The sequence below is a fragment of the Carassius carassius genome, chromosome 23 (assembly GCF_963082965.1).
Source record: "Carassius carassius chromosome 23, fCarCar2.1, whole genome shotgun sequence".
NCBI lineage: Eukaryota > Metazoa > Chordata > Actinopteri > Cypriniformes > Cyprinidae > Carassius > Carassius carassius.
The window spans coordinates 5,039,638-5,060,295 of NC_081777.1; the positions used below are offsets into that span (position 1 = coordinate 5,039,638).

Here is a 20,658-nt window from a genome sequence, read left to right on the forward strand (position 1 = left end):
GTCTGATACTGCAGCAAAAAACACCAACTGCATTTGCAAGTATTTGATAGGATATTTCTTTGGTTTACACTGATATTTCTTGATAAACAAACACAAACCAATTATTTCTAACAAATTTCAGATTTTCTGACCAAGAGCAGTTTAACATTCAGTAATCACAGGCACTCTGTACGAAGGATGTATGAAGCAGAATCAATCCTGCAAGCCTTCACACAACACAAGTCTTTCAATTAAATTATTATTAGGTAAATATAGTCATGCATTCTTAAAGTGTGCTTCAAAAATAATATTTGAATCAAAACTTACTGGATCATCACACCGGTACTCTGATTTTTATAGTATTTTACAAAATGCTATTGAGAGTGAAGGCACTGTGCTTGCTCCTTTTCAGCAAAAGTATTTTCAAAAACTTCACAAAAATGTCATTTCACAAAAAAACATTTCAGAAGAAAAAAAAAATTATATATCAGTAATGACAATAGGTATATATATATATATATATATATATATATATATATATATATATATATATATTTTTTTTTTTTTTCTCTCTCATTACCATACAATATGTAATATGTTACCCTGGAGCACAAAGTCAGTCTTAAGTCTCAATAGCCAGAAAAACATTGTATGGGTCAAAATTTTCAATTTTTCTTTTATGCCTAAAACCATTAGAATATTGAGTATAGATCATGTTCCATGAAGAGATTTCGTAAATTTCCTACCTCAAATATATCAAATCTTATTTTTTGATTAGTGATATGCATTGCTAAGAATTCATTTGGAGAAGTTCAAAGGTGATTTTCTCAGTATTCAGGTTTTTTTTTTTTTTTGCACCCTCAGATTCCAGATTTTCAAATAGTTGTATCTCGGCCAAATATTGTCCACCTAACAAACCAGACATCAATGGAGAGCATATTTCAGATGATGTATAAATATACATTTCGAAAAATTGACACACAAGACTGGTTTTGTGGTCCAGGGTCACATATAATATTTCTTTTAAAATTTGCATAAATTAAAATACAACAATACTACCCCGTATATATATATATATATATTTTTTTTTTTTTTATTATTATTATTTTTTTTTATAATATACAATATTTTCTCCCTTTTTTGCTTTACAGTAATAAGGGTAAGGGGAAATATAATGACATATTAGAAAAAGAAATTATGATCCTGAGCACAAGCTTAATTTTCTTTAAACATTTTATCATTTAGTTATTTTGGTTTTGGGATGAACTGTGACCGAGACATGTTCTTGAGAGTTTTGCGAACATTGCATTAGTCACAGCATAACAGAAGAAATGTTTTCGAACATCTGATATGTTGTTGCTTTGAACTCCTTTTAAAAAATTAACTTTGTAAAGGGTGCAACCTATGGTATATTTTGAGCATGACAACACCAGAAAGTAACTTTGGGTATCTAGGCAGGATGGTGCACAGTGTTTCTCTTTAAACTGAGATTGAACCTTCCCTAAAGTTAGTTTTTCCAATAAGAACATTCAGCAGAACGGCCTTTCCCTCTCTGCACTCCTTCTGCGCCTTTTTAATGATGTCATCAAGCTGCGACTCATCCTCTCGACCAATCAGGTAACCTTTGCCCCCGTAACCATCGGCTACAATATGGTAATCTGCAAGGAAGAGGTGGAATGGAACAGCAAGTGAAGCAACACCTCACTATGACTGATGAATATACATTACATCCCTTAGGAAAAGAGCTTAATCGTTACATTAAACACACTGCAAAGACATTCAAACAAATGCAGTGAACATGAATTTAATGATTACACTGCACCAAAGCCTCTCACCTGTAAAGGCAAGACCACAGGCTACGTTGCTGCCAAGCATAGGCACTTGTTCTCTGGAGATCTGACTCCAGCATGCATCATTTCCCACCAGAGCGATCACTGGGGTCTGACAGGAGACGACAAGGCAGTCAAGAGAAAAGCAAGGGAAGCCACAGCAAGGTTGTTTTGAAGGAATATTCCAGGTTAAAATAGCACCATCAAATTCCATTCAGAATATCCAAGATGGTTAAAAGAAAAAGTAGTGTTAATGGTTATCTTACAGTGGAGGTCTATGGGCAAGTGTGAGTTTTATCGTTTTTTTTCATTTTTGCTGCCTTTGTGCTTGTTTTATCTAAATAAAAGTCTAAACTAAATCTGTTTATCATACAAAATTATCATGTCTCATACTCATATTAAACCACTCAATTCATACGTGTTACTTTAATGAACTTTAATAACTTCTTGAAGCATTAAAGTTTTGATGAAATGGACTTTCAGTGGAGGGACAGAAATGCCTCAGGTTTCATAAAAAATATCTACATTTGTGTTTCGAAAATGAACAAAAGTCAAGAGCAAAATTATGACATCATTTTGGGTGAACTATCCCTTTAAGAGGTTGGAAATGTTCTGCATTTTTACAAAACACATTCATTCTACTACATTCTGAACTGGATGCTGTAAAAGTCAGTGTTGTGAGGGTGTTACACGTTTTATGGTTGGTACCTTGTGACGTGTGAAGGTATCAAATTCAGCCACGCTATATCCGAGTGAGCCATCGCCGTAAACAATCCATACCTGCAAACAAGATATTGGCTTTGTCCATACGCTCCCTTCTAATGTGATTAAAGCTGTATTGTGCACACAATGTAGCATTTAGTAAAACATGATTTTTTAACAAGAAAAAATATTTGATTTAAAATCTTACCTCAGACTCAGGTCGACAAAGTTTTGCTCCCAGAGCAAAACCTCCTCCAACACCCAGAGTCCCAAAGGCCCCTGGGGAAAAGGGAAGCCACAAATCATTATGAACAAATACTATGAGTGGATTTGACAAAAAAAAAGGCTGAAGATTATTTTGGAATTAGACTGTACCAAAACTGAATATAACAAAAATATAATAAAAAAATATGATTAACACAGTTAAGAAAATTATGTTGCTTGTCAGGACAAAACACGAATGTATTAAAAAAAAATTCAATATATATGGATATGTTGTTTCGTTAAGTGCTGTTACGTAAATTAAAAAAAGCATGAATCATCTTACGTTGTGAGCATCTGAACAAAAGAGGATAATCCTATGAAATCTCAAACACAATAGCTGTGACGCTCTGCCTCTAACCTGGGTCCAGCCAGCGGAGTGGGCCCTGGGGTCTCATGATATATGCAGCGCTGCCGACAAAATCACCCCCATCAGCCACTATGATGCTGTCCTCAGCCAAGAGCTCATCCACACGATGCAAAACACTCAGAGGGTTCAAATGCCTCTCGGTCTTCTCATCCGCTTTTGCTCTGATGGCAAAAACTGGCATAATGAGAACCTATACAGGTAGACAACATGAAACATAGACAAAAGTATATGGACAGACAGCCCTTTTAATTATCAGGAAGGAACACTGCCAATTGTGGGATGTCCATATGTTTTTAGCCAAGTACTGTAGGCCTGATTCTCTCTCCAGAGACAATGAATCCAAGCAGCTGAGATAAGATCACCTGTTAGCTTTCTCTTTGATGGCATCTCCCTCTTTCAGGCTCCTAGGCCATTCCTCTGGACATCGGTGTCCCTTCAGGGCTTTTGAGAGACGCAGGAGGAAAGACCCAGCATCACCTAAATAAATTAGGAAAGGAAACCTCATCACATAACTTTTATATATTATAAAAATATATAAACTGTACTAGTTCTGGCATGAAACTCTAGATGGCGCAGTCTGATAGGTCAAACTCAATCTGACCTAATGACATCATTATTACATGGCACAGCTGATTGGTTCTCTCCTGCATCAGTAGCCAATGAGCTTGCTGCTCAACATTCAAATATATGACTAGTGCTTGCAGTAGCAGTTGCAGCTTGCTTCAGAAACCCACCACCTTCCCCAGCTCCACCTGTGTAGATCTGCTACGAGGTGATTCATGTATTATATATGGGGGTTATTTAATGTATGTTATATTTGCAGAAGCAATATTTCTTATGCTGGATACACACCAAAAGATTTTTTACAGGATTTCTGATCGTAAATATTAAAAATGTTGAATATTTATGATTCACGATCGGGGCGGCTCCGGCGTTCTTCCGATCAGGTTCGGACACTCTTAACATACCTCACACCAAGAGAAAATCTGATAAGATAATCTGTAGAACCATCAAGATAATCGGGACATAGCTAGGATTGTCGGAAGGGGGAAATTGGCCCAAAATCAGCCAGATTATCTTTTAGTGTATACCCAGCATTACATGCTCACAGCAGCAGGTTGTGGATGTATCAGCAGTAGCAAGTTTCTGTACTTGCTCTACAGCAGCTGCAGCTTAGCAGATCAATTCCACAAAGAACAAATACATTAACACGGTCATTTACATTATTACCATGCCAATCCCCCCAACAGATGTCATGACAGCTACATTTTACTTTTAAATAATATATAGTTCTGTTTACCTTGAATGGCCACTGTTGGCTTCCAGAACATGTCGGAGTTCTTTAGTAGCTGACTCTTCTCTCTGTTGACAGCAATGATTTTGCTCCGTCTGTTCAGCACTCTTCCGTAACTCAGTCTGAAATCACACACCGTGCCTATGCACCAAAACAAACACATCCAGGAACAAGAACTATGCAAAACCCAGAGTTCCCACACTTTCCCACAAAATTAAATATTTTATAAATAATTCCATGACTTGTGAATGTATGAAACGTATTAAGTGACTTTTCCAGGCATGGAATCACATTTTTAAAGTTTGCGGAGATTTCCAGACTTTCCAAACAAGGAGTATGTGTATGGAAAACATATCTGCACATATTCCAACAGTTCAGTAGGTGGCATTGTTTCTCACCAGCCAGCAGCACGAGGTCAGCATCTTTCAAGGCATCTCTCCTGTTTTGTCTAATATGCAGTGGGCTGTTCTTTCCCAACATCCCTCGGGACATTCCACCTAAGAAGCAGGGAATGCCTAAAGATTCTAAGGCCTTTCTGTGAACGAAGCATAGAAAAAAAACAAAAATCGGACTAAAAATTGACTTAATGCACGTGTTACGGGTGCTTTTGTTCAATCATGTACTGTAATCACTGGTTGTTGTCGTTGTTTTGGACTTGAAACCAAATGCATTTTTGATCAATGTAATCTATATATACAGTACCAAAAGTCAACAGTCTGGAAACACATACTGAACTTACATTTATTAGGATCTTAGAAATCCTTATCTAAAAGTTTAAACTGAAATGCATGAAATGGCATTTGAAGATACATTTACACAGCCGTGCCTCAGTATTAACTAAATAAGTAAAGAAATAATATTTAATAACTTTAATGTTTTAAATAGATTAATTAGAGAGTGGGAAGTCACCATACATTACATTTTTCAATACGGTTTTACATCATACCAGGATGCATTTCATGAACCTAGGTACATATTATCACACTAAAGTCAAAATATGGTATTGATTTGTTTCACATTTCTGTTCACTTCATAATTGGCATACTTATGTGCTATCTCATACTTTTGTCTCTGAGCAGGTGCATCCACATTTTTGACTGGCAATGTATGAATTCATGTAATATGTAATATGCATTAATTTACAGGAAGTGTTGTAGTGGGTAAATCTGGAACTGGTGACCCAAAAGTCAGAGATTTACAGACCTGAAAAGGCGACCCCTGAACTGTTCAATGAACATTTGAAGAGACAGCTACTAATTTACCTGACATCATCCGCTGGTGTAGGGGGCAATGTTGCCTGACTGCCTAACAGTATGACAGGTTTCTTGGCTCTGCTCACTAATTCCACACACCTTTGGACCTAGAAGGAGTAAAAGGTTAAGAGCAACTCAAAGTGCAATGTGATCTTATCTTCTGTATTTGGGGCACAAGTCAACATTTCTCCTTCATCTTTGAGCTTTCTTTCCTGGGGTAGTTGCATAATTTAGACTAGTCTTACAAGTTAGTTACCTATTTTTTTTTTTTTTTTAATGTGTTTCTTTAAAAGGTGGTCACTGGGAAGTTAGACTCCATAAGACTGATTACCTCTTGGTTAACTACTAGTTGGTCAGACTGGTTCTTAAGACACTGTCTTCACATAGAGGACAAGTTTATGCAACTGGCACCAGGTGTCGTTTATGTAATGAGTTATATACTGAGACTGGATGCTGATAATAGAATCTTGTAACATTATCGTTATCATGATCAGCTGAATCTACAGTCTAACTTCCAATACAATATATGCCACAACAGGGTAGACAAGTTTCACCTCATCCTCTGTGGCATGTGGGATGTGAACAGGAAGTGGGGACAGATCACGTGTCTCCCAAGCTCCAGCAAACAAGTTTGATAAATGATTCCGGAGATACCTATGTGATGACAAGAAAAGCAATTGTTTCAGTCATGCTAAAGTCAATTATTTAAAAAAAACAATTCAGGAATAATAGTATGTGAATAGTGAGAAATGTTTATACCATGCAATAATTTTCCCCATCAGGCCTTTGGGAGTGTTTTTAGGGGCAAACTCTTTTTCCACCACATGGTAAGGGTACAGCGTGTCTATAGGAAACTCTATAAACACTGGGCCTGTGAATGAAAGAAATACTGTAGAATTATGCTCACAGAATTAATTTATTTAGTCATTTATATGAAATATGCACTCATTTACATAAAGTAAAAAAAAACACATTACAAAGTTTTCCACAAATTGGAATGATTCGTTAGGGTCTTCATGAAACGTTTGCAAACATACAGTACTTTGGTAAGAATTCCTCAATGGTCCTGTAAAACATTCACCCTTTTTACCTGGTCAAAAACAGCTCTGTTCACAGCAAGTCTTTTCGGTACATGTCCCTTTAAATGATCATGAGCCACTGCCTACCACACCCCCTCCTGTTTTTTGTGTATTTGGTGGCTCAGTATCATCAAAAACAAACATTAAGAAAATGGGAGAGAATGAAATCTCTTATGTTCAATACAAAACAGCTGCATTGCTTACAAGACACTATTGCCACTACAGCTGATCGAGCGCAAAGAAAATGGCAAACATTGTGCAAATGGCTGAAGGTGGAAATATGCCAATACGGGACAGGACAGCAGTGGTCATGGTCGGAGCAGTATGATGTCATGCTCAGAAAATCAAAACGGCTTATAATTGAGACTGTTTAGGTTTCCTGGGGATTAAAAAAGGGGTGAATTTTTATCATTGTAGGGTATAGGGCTGCACGATTAATCAAATGAAATTGTCAAGGGCACTTTGTTAGTAAAGCCGGTCCCTTTCAAAGGAATTTCAAACTGCGTCCTATAAGGGTCACTATGGGGAACGCCTCAATGTGACCAGTGTCTGAAACATACATTGAAAAACACCAACACGTTGGCCAGCAACAGCCCATGACGTCACTATCGGTGCGACTATAGTATAAATAGGCAGCAGGAGAACACGTCATCCTCTTCTTTCGTCTTCACTGACTGTTTTGTTTGAAGCATGCATGTTGAACACTGTAAGAGCGATCTTTATTCTATCATGGCAAGCACTAGCAAAACGTTTACAGGATGTGTGCATCCGTGTCGTCGTTATTAGAGGGGAGCTTTTACATCGGAAAACCCTCACAAAACACGCAAATTGCGCCCTCGTGGACATTGTGTGCATGCTCTTCGTCCAAACCAAAAAAAAAACGCAGAGATCATTGCGTGTCATCAGGTGATATTCTGATTTTCGAGGAAAGAGGGCAGCCATCTGCTTCCCGCAGTTCAAGAGCCGCTGCTGCTGAGGCATGGAGGAGAATGAGCTTGTGGAGATCGCAGGTGGATCTGGCTGATGAGTTTAAAGCGGAGCTTTCCCTCACGCGCTCGTCGGCTGTGGACGATAGAGAGCCGCTAGAGGATGATGTTATTTCCTTAACATCGTCTGATCTGGGGGCCAGTGTTATGCTGAGTTTGGCCCAGTAAGAGCAGATGTCATCGGAGGATGGCCGTTCGAATCCAGCTAAGAAAGTGACGCCGCGAGGTCATCTCGAGGAGAGTTATCTTTCTTGCCATAGCCCTCCAGCTAAGGTAAGCCTTCCATTTCTTCCTGATCTCCATACAGAGATCGAGAAGGAATGGAAGAGAACATTTTCCTCATGAATCCATAGATTCCAGCATAAGTCTTATGCCAATATCAAGGCGATACGCGATAACGTCTACGAAAGGATGCCCCCTTTAGAATAGACGCTGGCTAGCTATCTCTCTGGGTAAGACGTCCTCTCTTAATACTGAGATGCCCTCCTTGCCATCTAAGCCCCTTCAGGAGACATCTCTTTAAATGACAGGGTCATACGCAGCAGCAGGTCAGGCTGTGGCTACGCTGGACACAATGGCGGTGCTCTAGGCATATCAGGCTGATCTACTGAAAGACCTGGATAAAGCCGAGGGCCTTTCTTCCGATGAGGTAGCTGAGCTGCGCCGCACCACAGAGCTCACTCTCCATGCTACTAAGCAGACTGCCTCTGCCATGGGCAGGTCTATGGCAGCTATGGTAGTAACAGAGTAACATCGGAGGGTGAACCTGGCAGATATCATGAAGAAAGAAAAGTTATTTTTTCTTGATGCTCCGGTTTCGCCTTCCAAACTTTTTGGTACCTCTGTCGAGTAGGTTGTTGAGAAGTTCAGGGTTCAGGTTTTGTAACGCTGTGTCTCCAAGTCTGACCTCGAGTGGCCGCCTAAATCTACAACCAGCCCGCCAACTCCGCATCTTCAGACAAATCCCAACCATGGGCTTCCTAAGAAGTCACTTCAACGACTACTGAACTTACAGCCAATCAACAACAAAGGGAACCCCCCTTTACACAGGCAATGCAAGTAACTTACCTCCAGACTCTGAGCTGAACTGATGTATCTAATATAATTTTAACCTCATTGAGGAACTTAATGCAAGGGTTAATAAAGTGATTGATGGTTGTTTCATGTCTATGCAATTTCATGTATTGCTGTAAACTTGGGATTTCACATTTCCATTCTCTTAAACTCATTATTTCCTAACTTTCTCTCTTCCTGCAACTGGGAGGAATGTGTGAGTGTGTGTGCTTATGTGTTAGATTAATTAATGTCTTAGATTTATCCAATAAAGCCTTATTCATATTGAAAAGAGACGTATCTTGTGTTTTGGGCTTACAAGTTAATAAACTGCCGATGTTGTTACTGTGCTAATTAATAGTGTTTATAGTGTTATATTACTTTGGATGTTAATATCCATTGCAGAGTTGATGTTACATGGTTCGTTCAATGAATCGCTGGCCATCTCAGTGATCAGCCGTAAAGCAGTGATTCCGTCCAAATTTCTTTAAAATCTTAAATGATTCCCTTTGAGCTAAATTGACCAGTTTCCCTTACAGTGAGCATGCTGAGCACTTTGCGCACTTTATAAAATCCACATAAGTGGTGAGTGTGCATGCAAGACTCTGCACACTTTCTGAAATACTGTACGGTAAGGGTTACGCATATTAGCTTCGTTCCCTTTCTCTGAGTTGGTTAGACCCCAGTACCTTGTGCTCCACTTAACCAGTGTGTCTATTAACACACTTTTGAAGCATCGCTCCCCTCAGCACTAAGGTTTATTATAAGCATGGTACTTCCTTTCGGGGCATTCGAATTCTCTCCCCTTCTGAGGAGTTGAATTCCTTGCTCTGTGGGCTGTTCTCATGGTAGTTTAGCAGCGCTCTCCTTTACCAAAAAGTTAAGAAGAAAAAAGAAAGTGAAAGTGACATACACCCAAGTATAGTAACCCATACTCAGAATTTGTGCTCTGCATTTAACCTATCCAAAGTGCACATACACAGCAGTGAACACACAACTGGAGCAGTGGGCACCCGGGGAGCAGTTGGGGGTTCGGTGCCTTGCTCAGGGGCACCTCAGTCATGGTATTGCCGGCCCGAACCTCGAACCCACAACCCTAGGGTTAGAAGTCAAACTCTCTATCCACCAAGCCACAACTTCCCCAGGTTGCCTATGAGCGCGCTACTCCTTTCTGAATTCGGAGTTTTCCTCTCACGTGAGAATTTAGTTCTCTGTTTTTCCTGAGCACCTGGAGCCAGCAGCATCAGGTTTTGTCTAGCTTGCAGTATGCTTAACCTTCTGATTCTAATGATCATGCTGTAGGTCGATCCCCCTCTCTCGTTGAGATCTGGGTTAAGGCTCCCTCAGCTTAGTAAATTACTGCAAGCTGTTCCAGCATTAGAACATGTGGTAGGTCAAGCTCCCCTCTCATTTGAGAGCTGGGTATTTGCCCCTCTCCTCAGCTAGATATTTACTGTTAGCCACTCCAGCATTATACCAGAGATTGAGTTGATGACTCTCAAACATATTGGTTTTGAGATGTACCATTCCATCTATGAGCTGCCCTTTCAGAGTGCCATGAGAGCCCCTTAGAACAGTATCCTTAAATCCATGTTATGGTAAGTTTGCACGCTAGTACTCGGTGTTCTTTTCTAAAATCCTATATGGTGAGGGCTTCCCGCGGTTGCTTCGTGCCCTTTCTTGAGCTTGTAAAAGCCCTGTTAATGTTGGGCGTCACTCCACCTATGTTTCCTCAGTATACCTGTTTAAACAGGGTATTGCTACTAGGGATCTGTTGGCACAGTTCCTTCAGCAAGCTTATGCGATAGCAAGCAGTAGCCCCTGTGTGACAGGCCAAGACTTAGTTTGATGCTAGGCTCTTGGTCTTATCCCTTTAAAGAAATCTATTCTTGATTCCAAGCCTTGAGCTCTACCCTGGGCCCAGGAGTCTGGCCCTAACTTGTAAGTTTGAGTATGTAGCCTAGCCCTTTGGTCGTAAGGGATAATGTCACTTACAGCCATCTAATGTCCAAGGGGCATTTCCCATGGAAATGGTAGAGTTGATACTTAGTGCTTGCCATGGTTCTGGCCTGCACTCTCCTCAGCATGGTGGTGTGGGTATACACGGTTCCCTGAGTAGGGAAGCCATGCTTCAGACACAAGCTTCAGACTAAGAATTGGATGATGTGTTCTCCTGGTCGCACCGGTAGTGACGTCATGGGCTATCGCCAGCCAACATGTTGTTGGTGTTTTTCAATGTATGCTTCAGACAAAGGTCATGATGAGGCACTGCCCATAGCGACCCCTAGAGGACGCAGTGTCTTGTTCCCTACTCAGGGAACCATGGTTACATAAGCAACCTGAGACATTCTGTAATCAGCAGTAAATCATCATCACGTGCTTTCAGATGAAGCAGCATATACTACACAGAGCCATAGTTCACTGACAAATTACACAGAAAAAAAAAAATCACTGAAATCGAAGAAATTACAGCTGTTTGCATAGCTTCTCAGTGAACTATGGCTCTGTGTAGTAAATGCTGGTCCATCTAAAAGCATGTGAAAATACCATATTTATTAACATTTTTACTACAAACTCACTTCATAAAGTCAGTCCAGTGTTTGAAATAGGCTAAATACTTCTGAGATGATGTGGCTTTTTACACAGAATAAAGCTCGCAACATATTTCATAGTGTTCTAAGCAGTGATTAAGGCATTGCATTATAAATATACTTTATTTAAATGAAAATAATAATAATAATAATTTATTGTTTATCCAAGTTGTCAAAAAAGCAGTTAAATCTTATGTTTCATCCAGCTACGATTCCTTATTCGTGGCATATTTTGGAGTTTCAGCATGTAGAGTCAGTTCCCCTCAAGACCCATTCACATAAACCACCCACCCAAAATAAAAAGTCCTCGGATTTGCACAAAATCAAGTTAATAGAATATCTGAATGTCACAATGGCAAATTTCACCTAAAGGCATTAAGCCTGTAGAGTATGTCTCAGCGTCACTGTACCTGGTGTGCCAGACTGTGCGGCGGCCAAGGCTTTTTTGACAGTGGGAACAATTTCTCTCACAGTCCTCACTGATGCACAAAACTTACATAGAGGCATGAAGAGGGACATTTGGTCAATATCCTGCAGTGCACCTCTACCCTGCAAAGAAACCATCAGACATAATATTAATGACAAATGAATGATGCAGGCCAACAATCATTTAACAGATATTCAACTTACACAAAAGACAACAACTGTGACAATTAATATAACTATAAAGTTGTAATAATCATTCTAATTCTATGACAATATGCAAGTCCACACCATAACTATATCAACGACAACAATGTTGTTGGAATTACTTTCTGTACAAATTTTTTCAGCTGATAAACAAAAACATTGACAGCAAATCATTTAATACATCAGACAACATAACTGCAGTGCATGCTTATAATAAACAGAATTGTGTGTTATTGTGTGTTGTTGTGGATGCTATTTTACTTCTTGTTATACAGTAAGTATCAATTGTTATTGTTCTTTGTGTTAACAGGCCATTAGTAGATGCAGTGCAGTGCAGCAACTACTGTGTTGTATATATCATAAAAACAAATGTTCTGTTTTCATAAGAACATATTTTTCATTGTCTGTGACTTTTGGGTGTCTCCATACAATGGAAGACAACTTATTTGGTTACCAAACAGACAGACAAACAGGTTTGTAACATTTATTTTTTGTAATTTCCAATTTGTGTGAATGACGATTTTTTTTAAATCCTTGCTGTCATGGTTCAAGGCTAGATCCCTGAGAATCACTCTGGAACTGAGATAAAACCCAGTGTTTATACAAGACACTGATAGAAATATGAAAAAAGATAAGGAATTTATAGAGACATAAGCTAACCAGAGCAGAGAGCAAATATGACTCAAACTATTCAGCACTTCCTGACCTGTAAGAGAGTGGCAGCAGCACCACCAATCAGAAGCAGCGGTGATTCGGCCATTTGAGCGTTTTTCACCGCAGTCACTGTGTTCGTCAGCCCCGGCCCCGCCGTCACCGCAGCCACACCGACTGTACCTATATCAGCAAAACACAAGATTAACCAGCTTCTCCTACATCTTCTAACACGATACATAGGCTTTTCTGTTTTTGATTCAGTCTTACCAGAAAGTCTTGCTACAGCATCGGCAGCAAACACAGCTGTGGCCTCATGGCGTGTGTCGACAATGTGGATGCCCAGTTTCTCACAGGCCACCAGGATGGGTGAGATGTGTCCTCCCACCAACGTGAAGACAAATTTGACACCATGAGCTCGCAAAACCTCCGCCACACTCTCACCTCCATGTCGAGGACTCTGTCTCTCTGTCTGAGAATGATTAACATTAAAGTTGCAATGAAATGAAAGTAGTGAAATATCTTTTTTTGCATTGTGATGTACACACTGAAAAAAAAAAAGATTTTTCGGAGTTGTAAATAAAACAAAATTGGAATAGGTTTTTTAATAATTACTTCACTGATACAAGTCTCCAAGCTCATCCTTTCTAATCATCCTACTACTTGTCTGTTCAACCTATTCCATCTCATCTCCTTCAAGCCATTTCTCCTGCAGTTGCACCTGCACTCACTCACATCATTAACACATCCCTTCACACTGGTGTTTTTCCCTCAGCATTCAGACAGGCTCGAATAACTCAACTACTTAAAAAACCCACCCTTAACCAATCTCTTTTAGAGAATTACATACCGGTTTCCTTTCATTGCAAAACCACTTGAACAAACTGTGTCCAACCAAGCCTCTGCCTTTCTCACACAGAACAACCTCCTCGACAGTGACCAGTCTGGTTTCATTAGTGGACATTAAACAGAGTCTGCCTTGCTCTCAGTTGTTGAAGCCCTAAGACTGGCAAGAGCAGATTACAAATCTTTAATACTTATCTTGCTGGATCTGTCTGCTGCTTTGGCCACCGTTAACCACCAGATCCTCCTGTCAAGCCTATTGGGCCTAAAGGGCATCTTAGGAATCACGCTCCAGTGGTTTGAGTCTTATCTCTCGGATAGGTACTTCAAGGTATCTTGAAGAGGTGAGGTGTCCAATTCACAACATCTAACTACTGGGGTGCCTCAGGGCTCAGTTCTTGGGCCACTTCTCGGTATACATGGCATCACTAGGTTCTGTCATTCAGAAACATGGCTTTTCATTCCACTGCTATGCTGATGATACTCAACTCTACCTTCATTCCATCCTGTTCACAACTCAGCTTGTCTAGGAGACATTTCTTGCTGGGTGAAGGACCATCACCTTCAACTCAACTTTGCAAAGACGGAACTGCTTGTGGTTCAATCAAACCCATCATTTCATCACAAATTTATCATCCAGTTAGGCACATCAACAACACCTCTTCCAAAAACAGCCATAAACCTTAGAGTTATGATTGATGATCAGCTGATTTTCTCAGACCACATTGTTAAAACTGCCCGGTCCTGCAGATTTGCTTCATTCAACATCAAGAAGTTGAGGCCCTTTCTTTTGCATGATTCAAAAACTCCTTGTTCAAGCTCTTGTTCTGTCCAGGCTGGACTATTGCAATGCTTTCTTGGCAGATCTTCCAGCAAGTTCTATCAAACCTTTACAATTAATACAGAATAATGTAAGATTCATTTTTAATGAGCCAAAAAGAATGCACGTCACACCTCTGTTTATCAATCTGCACTGGCTACCAACAGCTGCTTGCATAAAATTAAAGTCATTAGGTCCCGTTCTTCGTGATGACTTCTTTTGACTAACCTCCGCCCACATCAATACACAAAAGGGGGCGTGGCCTTGTTGTGCTCCGACGGAGAAGAGGATGAGTTGCGTTTGTGTTTGTCGCCATGTCGTCGAAACGCTGTTATTTTCATCTCGGAGTACAATCATCTTTGTTTGGCCTTCCCAGGGACGCTGTACTTGGAGATTAATGGTCACAATTTATGTTTAACTCGGTTCCTGAAAATTATAATCCACATGTAAAACTATGTGCAGCACATTTTGCTGAGGACAGTGATCTTCCTCAATCTCAATCAGTTTAATGCCTGATTCACACAAAGATTATTCTTGAAAGATGGAGCAGTTCCCTCTTTGTCTGGAGAAGGCGTTGTTTATGGATCACAAACGGTAAGTGTATTTTATTATTTAAGTTGGTGCGTTTAACAGTTTCTGTAACTTATTACACAAAGGGCAACACTGTTTAGCTTTGTTAAGTAGATGTTAGGGCTGTGCAAAAAAATAGAATGCGATTTTCATGCACATCTCGTCAGTGATTATAAGTACAGCTCCAGGAGTTTTCAAAACAAATCCTGCCCACTTGCTTCTTAAAACTAGTCCAATCGCGTTTCCAGGAGGGCAGCACACGGTCAGCTGCTGTAGAATCACAACACAGGAACCGCTTACACAATCAGAACTGGCTACGTATATCTGAAGGAGGGACTTCATAGAACAAGTCATCAGCCCATTTTTATGACAGTGAAAACAGCGGTATACAGATGAATTGTGTGAAAAATACTGTTTGAACACATGTTTTATTGCACACTGTAAACACAATCAAAGCTTCAAAAAAAAACATTTTGTATTCTAATTATATTCTTTTTATTATTATATAATTAACAATAGCAAAAGAGTGCTCTAACAGTAGTTTGGCACTAGGCCTCTAACACTAGCTTGCTCTATTTTAATTTAATATAATTTAAAAAAACCTTGTTATATGTACTCTGTTAAACTAACTGAGACTTGTTATAGCACTTGCATATCATTGCTCTTTTGTAGATACTGATTGCTTCCTTTGTCCTCATTTGTAAATTGCTTTGTATAAAAGCATCTGCTAAATGACTAAATGTAAATGTAAAATACTACTGTAGTACTTCTACTTCAAAATTTCACATATAATGGACTCTTACTTGCTTTATTTATTTTTTTATTTGTGAAATTTACTACCAATTTCTGCAAATTGTAATTGTAAATTGTAATAAAAATTGTATATGTTCAATTTTTTCAGTGCATCCAGCTGTGACAGATTATAGGAAAAATAAACTTGGGTGGGACTTGGTTCAACTAGTTGGTTGTTGATTGGATGTTAAAGAGCAGGTCATATGGTATTTTAAAGTGTCCTATTATTGTGTTGGATTCCCCTACAACAGGTTTAAATGCATCTAAGGTCAGAAAACGTAATTTTCTCAGAATATACATTTAATATTAGTCATTTGCCAATGATTCCAAAATTATTAGTTCCTAGCAATTTCGGAGCAAACTGCTCCCTTCCATAAGCCTTCTATGCTCTGATTGGAAAACTTAAAACAACAATGGTGGGTACGTTACGTTAGCCAAGTGCTAACGTGACTAACTGATGAAACAATACAGCTTGTAAACCAAAATACCCTCTAAAAGCCTCTTTTAATTTATTTTAAATCTCATGTCAGGTTCTTTCACAATGATTTTTTGAATGTGACAACGCGTTTACGTCACCCACAAAGCGGAAGGAGAGACAAGCGCTAATTGCATACTGCAAGGAGTCAGCAGTGTTTTGTTTTGATGGCGGGGGCAAACGTAAAGAGAACGTCGTGGCGTGTGTCCATTGCAAGATAGAGCTGGCATACCACAACTAGGGCCCTATGATTTCCGCGATGCAGAAAATGCGGAGGGAATCGCTGAATCCAATCATAAAAAACAGAATTTACAGTTTACAGTTTAACGCGGAATGGCACGGAATTTGTCAAATTTTGAATTAATCAAAAATAGGTCATTGCACTTACTGTACATCAAATCACGATATGGACTAATATCTGTAAATATTAAGCCGGAACAGTCTATTTAAATATGAATCCTGCATGTTCTGCGTGTCTCTGTTAATGAATGGAGCAGAAGCGCTTCTTCATTCATTAAACACACTGAAGCGCACGTGACGCTCTCAGTGATTTCAGCGTCTGCTGTCTCACTAAATAAGGACGTGAACACATGAACAACATCTCCAGAACTGCTCTGACCGTCACTTCATGAGCATTTGAGCAAAACTAGAGTCACATCACATACACAGAACTTTAAAGGTACGTCAACCCGTCAAAATAAAAGTCTGGTTTAGATTAAAGTCAAGTATTTGCCAGAGATGTATTACTATTGTTCAGCAGAATGTACATAGCCTACTAGTGTTGGGCGATATGGTCATTTTTCAAATCGTCATATCGTCAGCCCGTGAGATCGACGATACACAATATTATCGAGCATTGGTGGAGCAAGAGAGAGACTCTTTGTTCTTGTCATAGCATAACTATTGGGTGTTTTAAACCTCGCAGGTGCGAGAGAGAGAGCCTATGGAGTCACCAATAAAAAAAAAAAATTACTTTCAAACATACTGACTGATTTAACTAACGTTAAATATAAAAATACTGTATTTAAAACAGCTAGTTCATACATAGTCGGACGCAACTGTCATATCGCACGTCCGCATCTGCGCAGGGAAGTTATCAGTCTAAATGTTCTGCAAAATCAGTCAACGGTGAAAATCAATAGTAGATTTAATTTAAAGTCCAACAGTTTAACACTAATATTGGGCATAAACGAACATTTAAATAGAAAGTATTTAAAACAGGTAAGTTAATATATTTGGAGTAAAGTTGAATTGAACTGCTGCATCAGTCATACAGCGCTCGGGACCGCGCGTCTCATGACGAGTCTGACGCAACGCAACAGAAACAAGAATGAGATGCATTCTAACATAACAGTGGCATTAAACTCAGTTAGTGAGGGCTCGTTTAATATATTGCACATACAGTATATAGGCCGTTTAGATTACTTGTTAAAGTGCAATGAAATACCTTATATCTGCAGACGATGTACGTCTGTTTGTGGATGGAGACTTTGTAACGGCCAAAACTATGTATTTTGCATGCATCACATTATAGTGCGGTGTGCATGAAAATAATAACAAGGCGGCAGATTGAACTTATCATCCATAGTGGTTCTCACGTAGTCCTTCTACGTCATCACCACATAGTGTGTTTTATAAGTTAAGTGATCAGTCTTTAAGAAAAGGACTACGTGAGAACCATGCACTATGGATGATAAATTCGCTCTGCCACCTTGTTAATTATTTTGTCTTTACTTTATTTGTGACGCCAAGAAAGAGTTAATCTCTCATGTATGAGAAGAGTGTGTTGCCGTATACCAGCCATTAAATGTGTGGGACACCAACTCGTCGTTTTCTATCTCTTTCATTTCATGGATTTAACGAATTATCCGAGTCAAAGCGTTTCAACTTCAATCCTCCTGCGCGTGCGAGGTGTGTGTGTGAAATGCGGGCTGTGAAATTAAGTGAAATAGCTGGGCAGTTTAAAAGCCGAATTATAATAAGCAGCCTAATAAAAATAAAAATAAGTTATTATTACTATAATCTAATACATTAATAGGAAAATGAGCCTAATATCGTCTTGATTATCGACAGAGAATTCTGCTTATGTCGATATCTCTGACGATCGTCGATACACGATACTATCGTCTATCGGCACAACCCTATAGCCTACTACTAAATAAAACATTTTTTTAAGGTTTAATCACACAACATTTCTTCCTTGTTTTATTTTTAATAGTAAATCCCCTTTGTTTACCAAAAAGTTAAGTTTGCTTAATTTCCAATAATTAAAAGATAAATTAAATTAATGTTGCTTTATTTAAATCCCCAATTGAATGGCACTTAAATGCACTTAATTCATCTGTCAACTTTATTGTCATTGTTCACAGTACAAGTACAGACAGAGAAACAATGGGTACTAATTAAATGTTTATTTTTGATGTATGCATTGCATTCTATGCATTTAAAAAATAAAAATATTTTTTTTCTAAAAAAGGAAACTTAGTTGTTCATTTTCAGAGACCCAGGAGTCTTATTTTCTCTTGCATAATTAATATTGCACTTTAAGCAAAAACACATTTTATCCGATTACTCGATCAATCGATGGAATTTTTGGTAGAATACTCGATTACTAAAATATTCGATAGCTACAGCCCTAGATTATAATGTCTGTGTGCTACACTACATTTGTTTTTATTAAACGAAGTAATTAGAAAAGCATCAGTCTACGATAATCTACACATTCTTAAGAAATTGTGAGTTCACAGGCAAAAGGCAAAAGATTAGAAAATATAACGACTCGTTAATGCGACTCGGAGTAGACTCTGTCTTTTGAGTGACAATATCTTTATTTATCATGCATTTATCATGATTGTTTTCATTTAAGGGTAGCTACATAATAAACTGCAGAAGAGATATTTTTCAAAAACCCACATGACCTGCTCTTTAAGATGTAAGCGCTGCAATCAAAAGTGGAGGCAGATGGTTGAGAGCTTGCAGGAGCAGGTTTTAGTGACTAAATGATTGAAAAAGTTCTGCAAACATCAGCAGCGTGAAGTCTGTTGTTTTCACCAGAAGGTCCAGTTATGACATTTTGTTTAAACATGCATTTAGAAAATATATTCATGCATTTAAAAAATAGGCGGGGGGGGGGGGGGGTAATAAAATATAATGTCAGACTAATCTTACTGTGTTCATGTGAACTCTGTGCCAAAAACACTCATTACCGGTTTTACTTGTTTACTTAATCCTTACAAACAAACCATGCTGTTGTAATATACATTTCTGGCACTACAATACAAATGCTTAATAGGTGACATTGTTTGGCACTGGAGTCTGGCCACATGACAGCAGGCCTGTTATAACATTACAGCAACTTCTGTTTTGTTGAACAAAATAAAAAAAAACACAACCCAACTCCTGCTGCTGTTGTAAGGCAATAGTAATCATACACGTGTATACCTGGCACATACAGTATACAATACTCATGCAAACATGTGCTTCTTCACCTGCTAGTTTACAATTCTTGTATAGTTATTAAACATGCATGTTTTATTATTGTAAAAGTCACTACTAGATAGATAGATCGATAGATACATAGATAGATGTCAAACTCTGTTGTGAAAATGTATATATTTTAATAAAAGCATATTTGTCACAATTTTTCATACCTTATGAAATAGCTGGTAAAGTAAGCCCAGTTTATAGGTTGCAAGGATCACACCCCCAAGGGCAGCACCCAGAGAGCAGCCCAAAACCACAGATAGGTCCATATCTAAAGTGGCTTGGTGGTTAACGAGCTAATGTCCACCTGTAATGCAAAAGCATTAAAACAAGTAAATAAGCAAGCTGCTAACCGTCGTGTGTTTCAAAGTTGTCTTTTCCCGTGCACAAAATGGCGAGACGGCAGTCAATATTCAACACGCTGTCATTGCTGATCTTTTTATGGCCTTGTTAAGGTCAGACAACACCGTACCTGCCAGTGCTTTCTCCCCTGCTGCAGCGATGAATGAACACAAACAGAAAGCGAATGGAACGAGTGCTACGCAATTGGCGGATAACTCCTCCGCTATTTGAGTAATTGTCTTTACCTGCACTTTGAGCATCTCAGCTGATTCACTTTGAGAATATCAGGCTGCGCCGTAACGTGATTGACAGCGCAGTCATCCAATCGGAGGCTGAAACGTACCTCTGTTATTCCAGAAACCACTGCCAGAAAATGTATTTGTTATTATTAATTTTTTATTTATTTAAGAGTGTTTTTTTGTTGTTGTTACGCAGTCATTTATTTATTTATTTATTTATTTATTTAAACTGAACAGAATCGATGTAGGTGACACCGTATGACCTTTGCTCTAATACTGTTCGAACAAAATAACTTAACTTCGAGAGCTACTCGTATCACTTAATATAACAGGAGTGTCACATTTAGACACGTACTGCACGTTACACAGCCATCTGTAGTAATAAAGTATAAAATTAAACCTTTAACAGGACCTTT

The 20,658-nt window shown here is 38.8% G+C and overlaps 1 protein-coding gene across 2 annotated transcripts; it reads right to left on the reverse strand.

Moving 5' to 3' along the window:
* Positions 1-648: 648 nt before the first annotated feature.
* On the reverse strand, positions 649-20,273 carry ilvbl (ilvB (bacterial acetolactate synthase)-like). 2 transcript variants are annotated; one of them, XM_059506049.1, is made up of 16 exons: positions 20,129-20,273; positions 19,829-19,968; positions 12,949-13,150; positions 12,734-12,861; positions 11,808-11,946; positions 6,448-6,559; positions 6,243-6,342; positions 5,698-5,795; positions 4,834-4,970; positions 4,442-4,576; positions 3,504-3,618; positions 3,133-3,302; positions 2,719-2,789; positions 2,517-2,588; positions 1,815-1,920; positions 649-1,637 (listed from the first exon to the last, which is right to left on the reverse strand). In XM_059506049.1, the coding sequence occupies exons 2-16, from the start codon at positions 19,928-19,930 to the stop codon at positions 1,459-1,461; spliced, it is 1,866 nt and encodes a 621-aa protein (XP_059362032.1). In that variant the 5' UTR covers positions 19,931-19,968; positions 20,129-20,273; the 3' UTR covers positions 649-1,458. The 2 variants fall into 2 exon arrangements, with proteins under 2 accessions (XP_059362032.1, XP_059362033.1); XM_059506050.1 differs by having other exon boundaries at positions 20,134-20,269.
* Between the last annotated feature and the right edge of the window lie 385 nt (positions 20,274-20,658).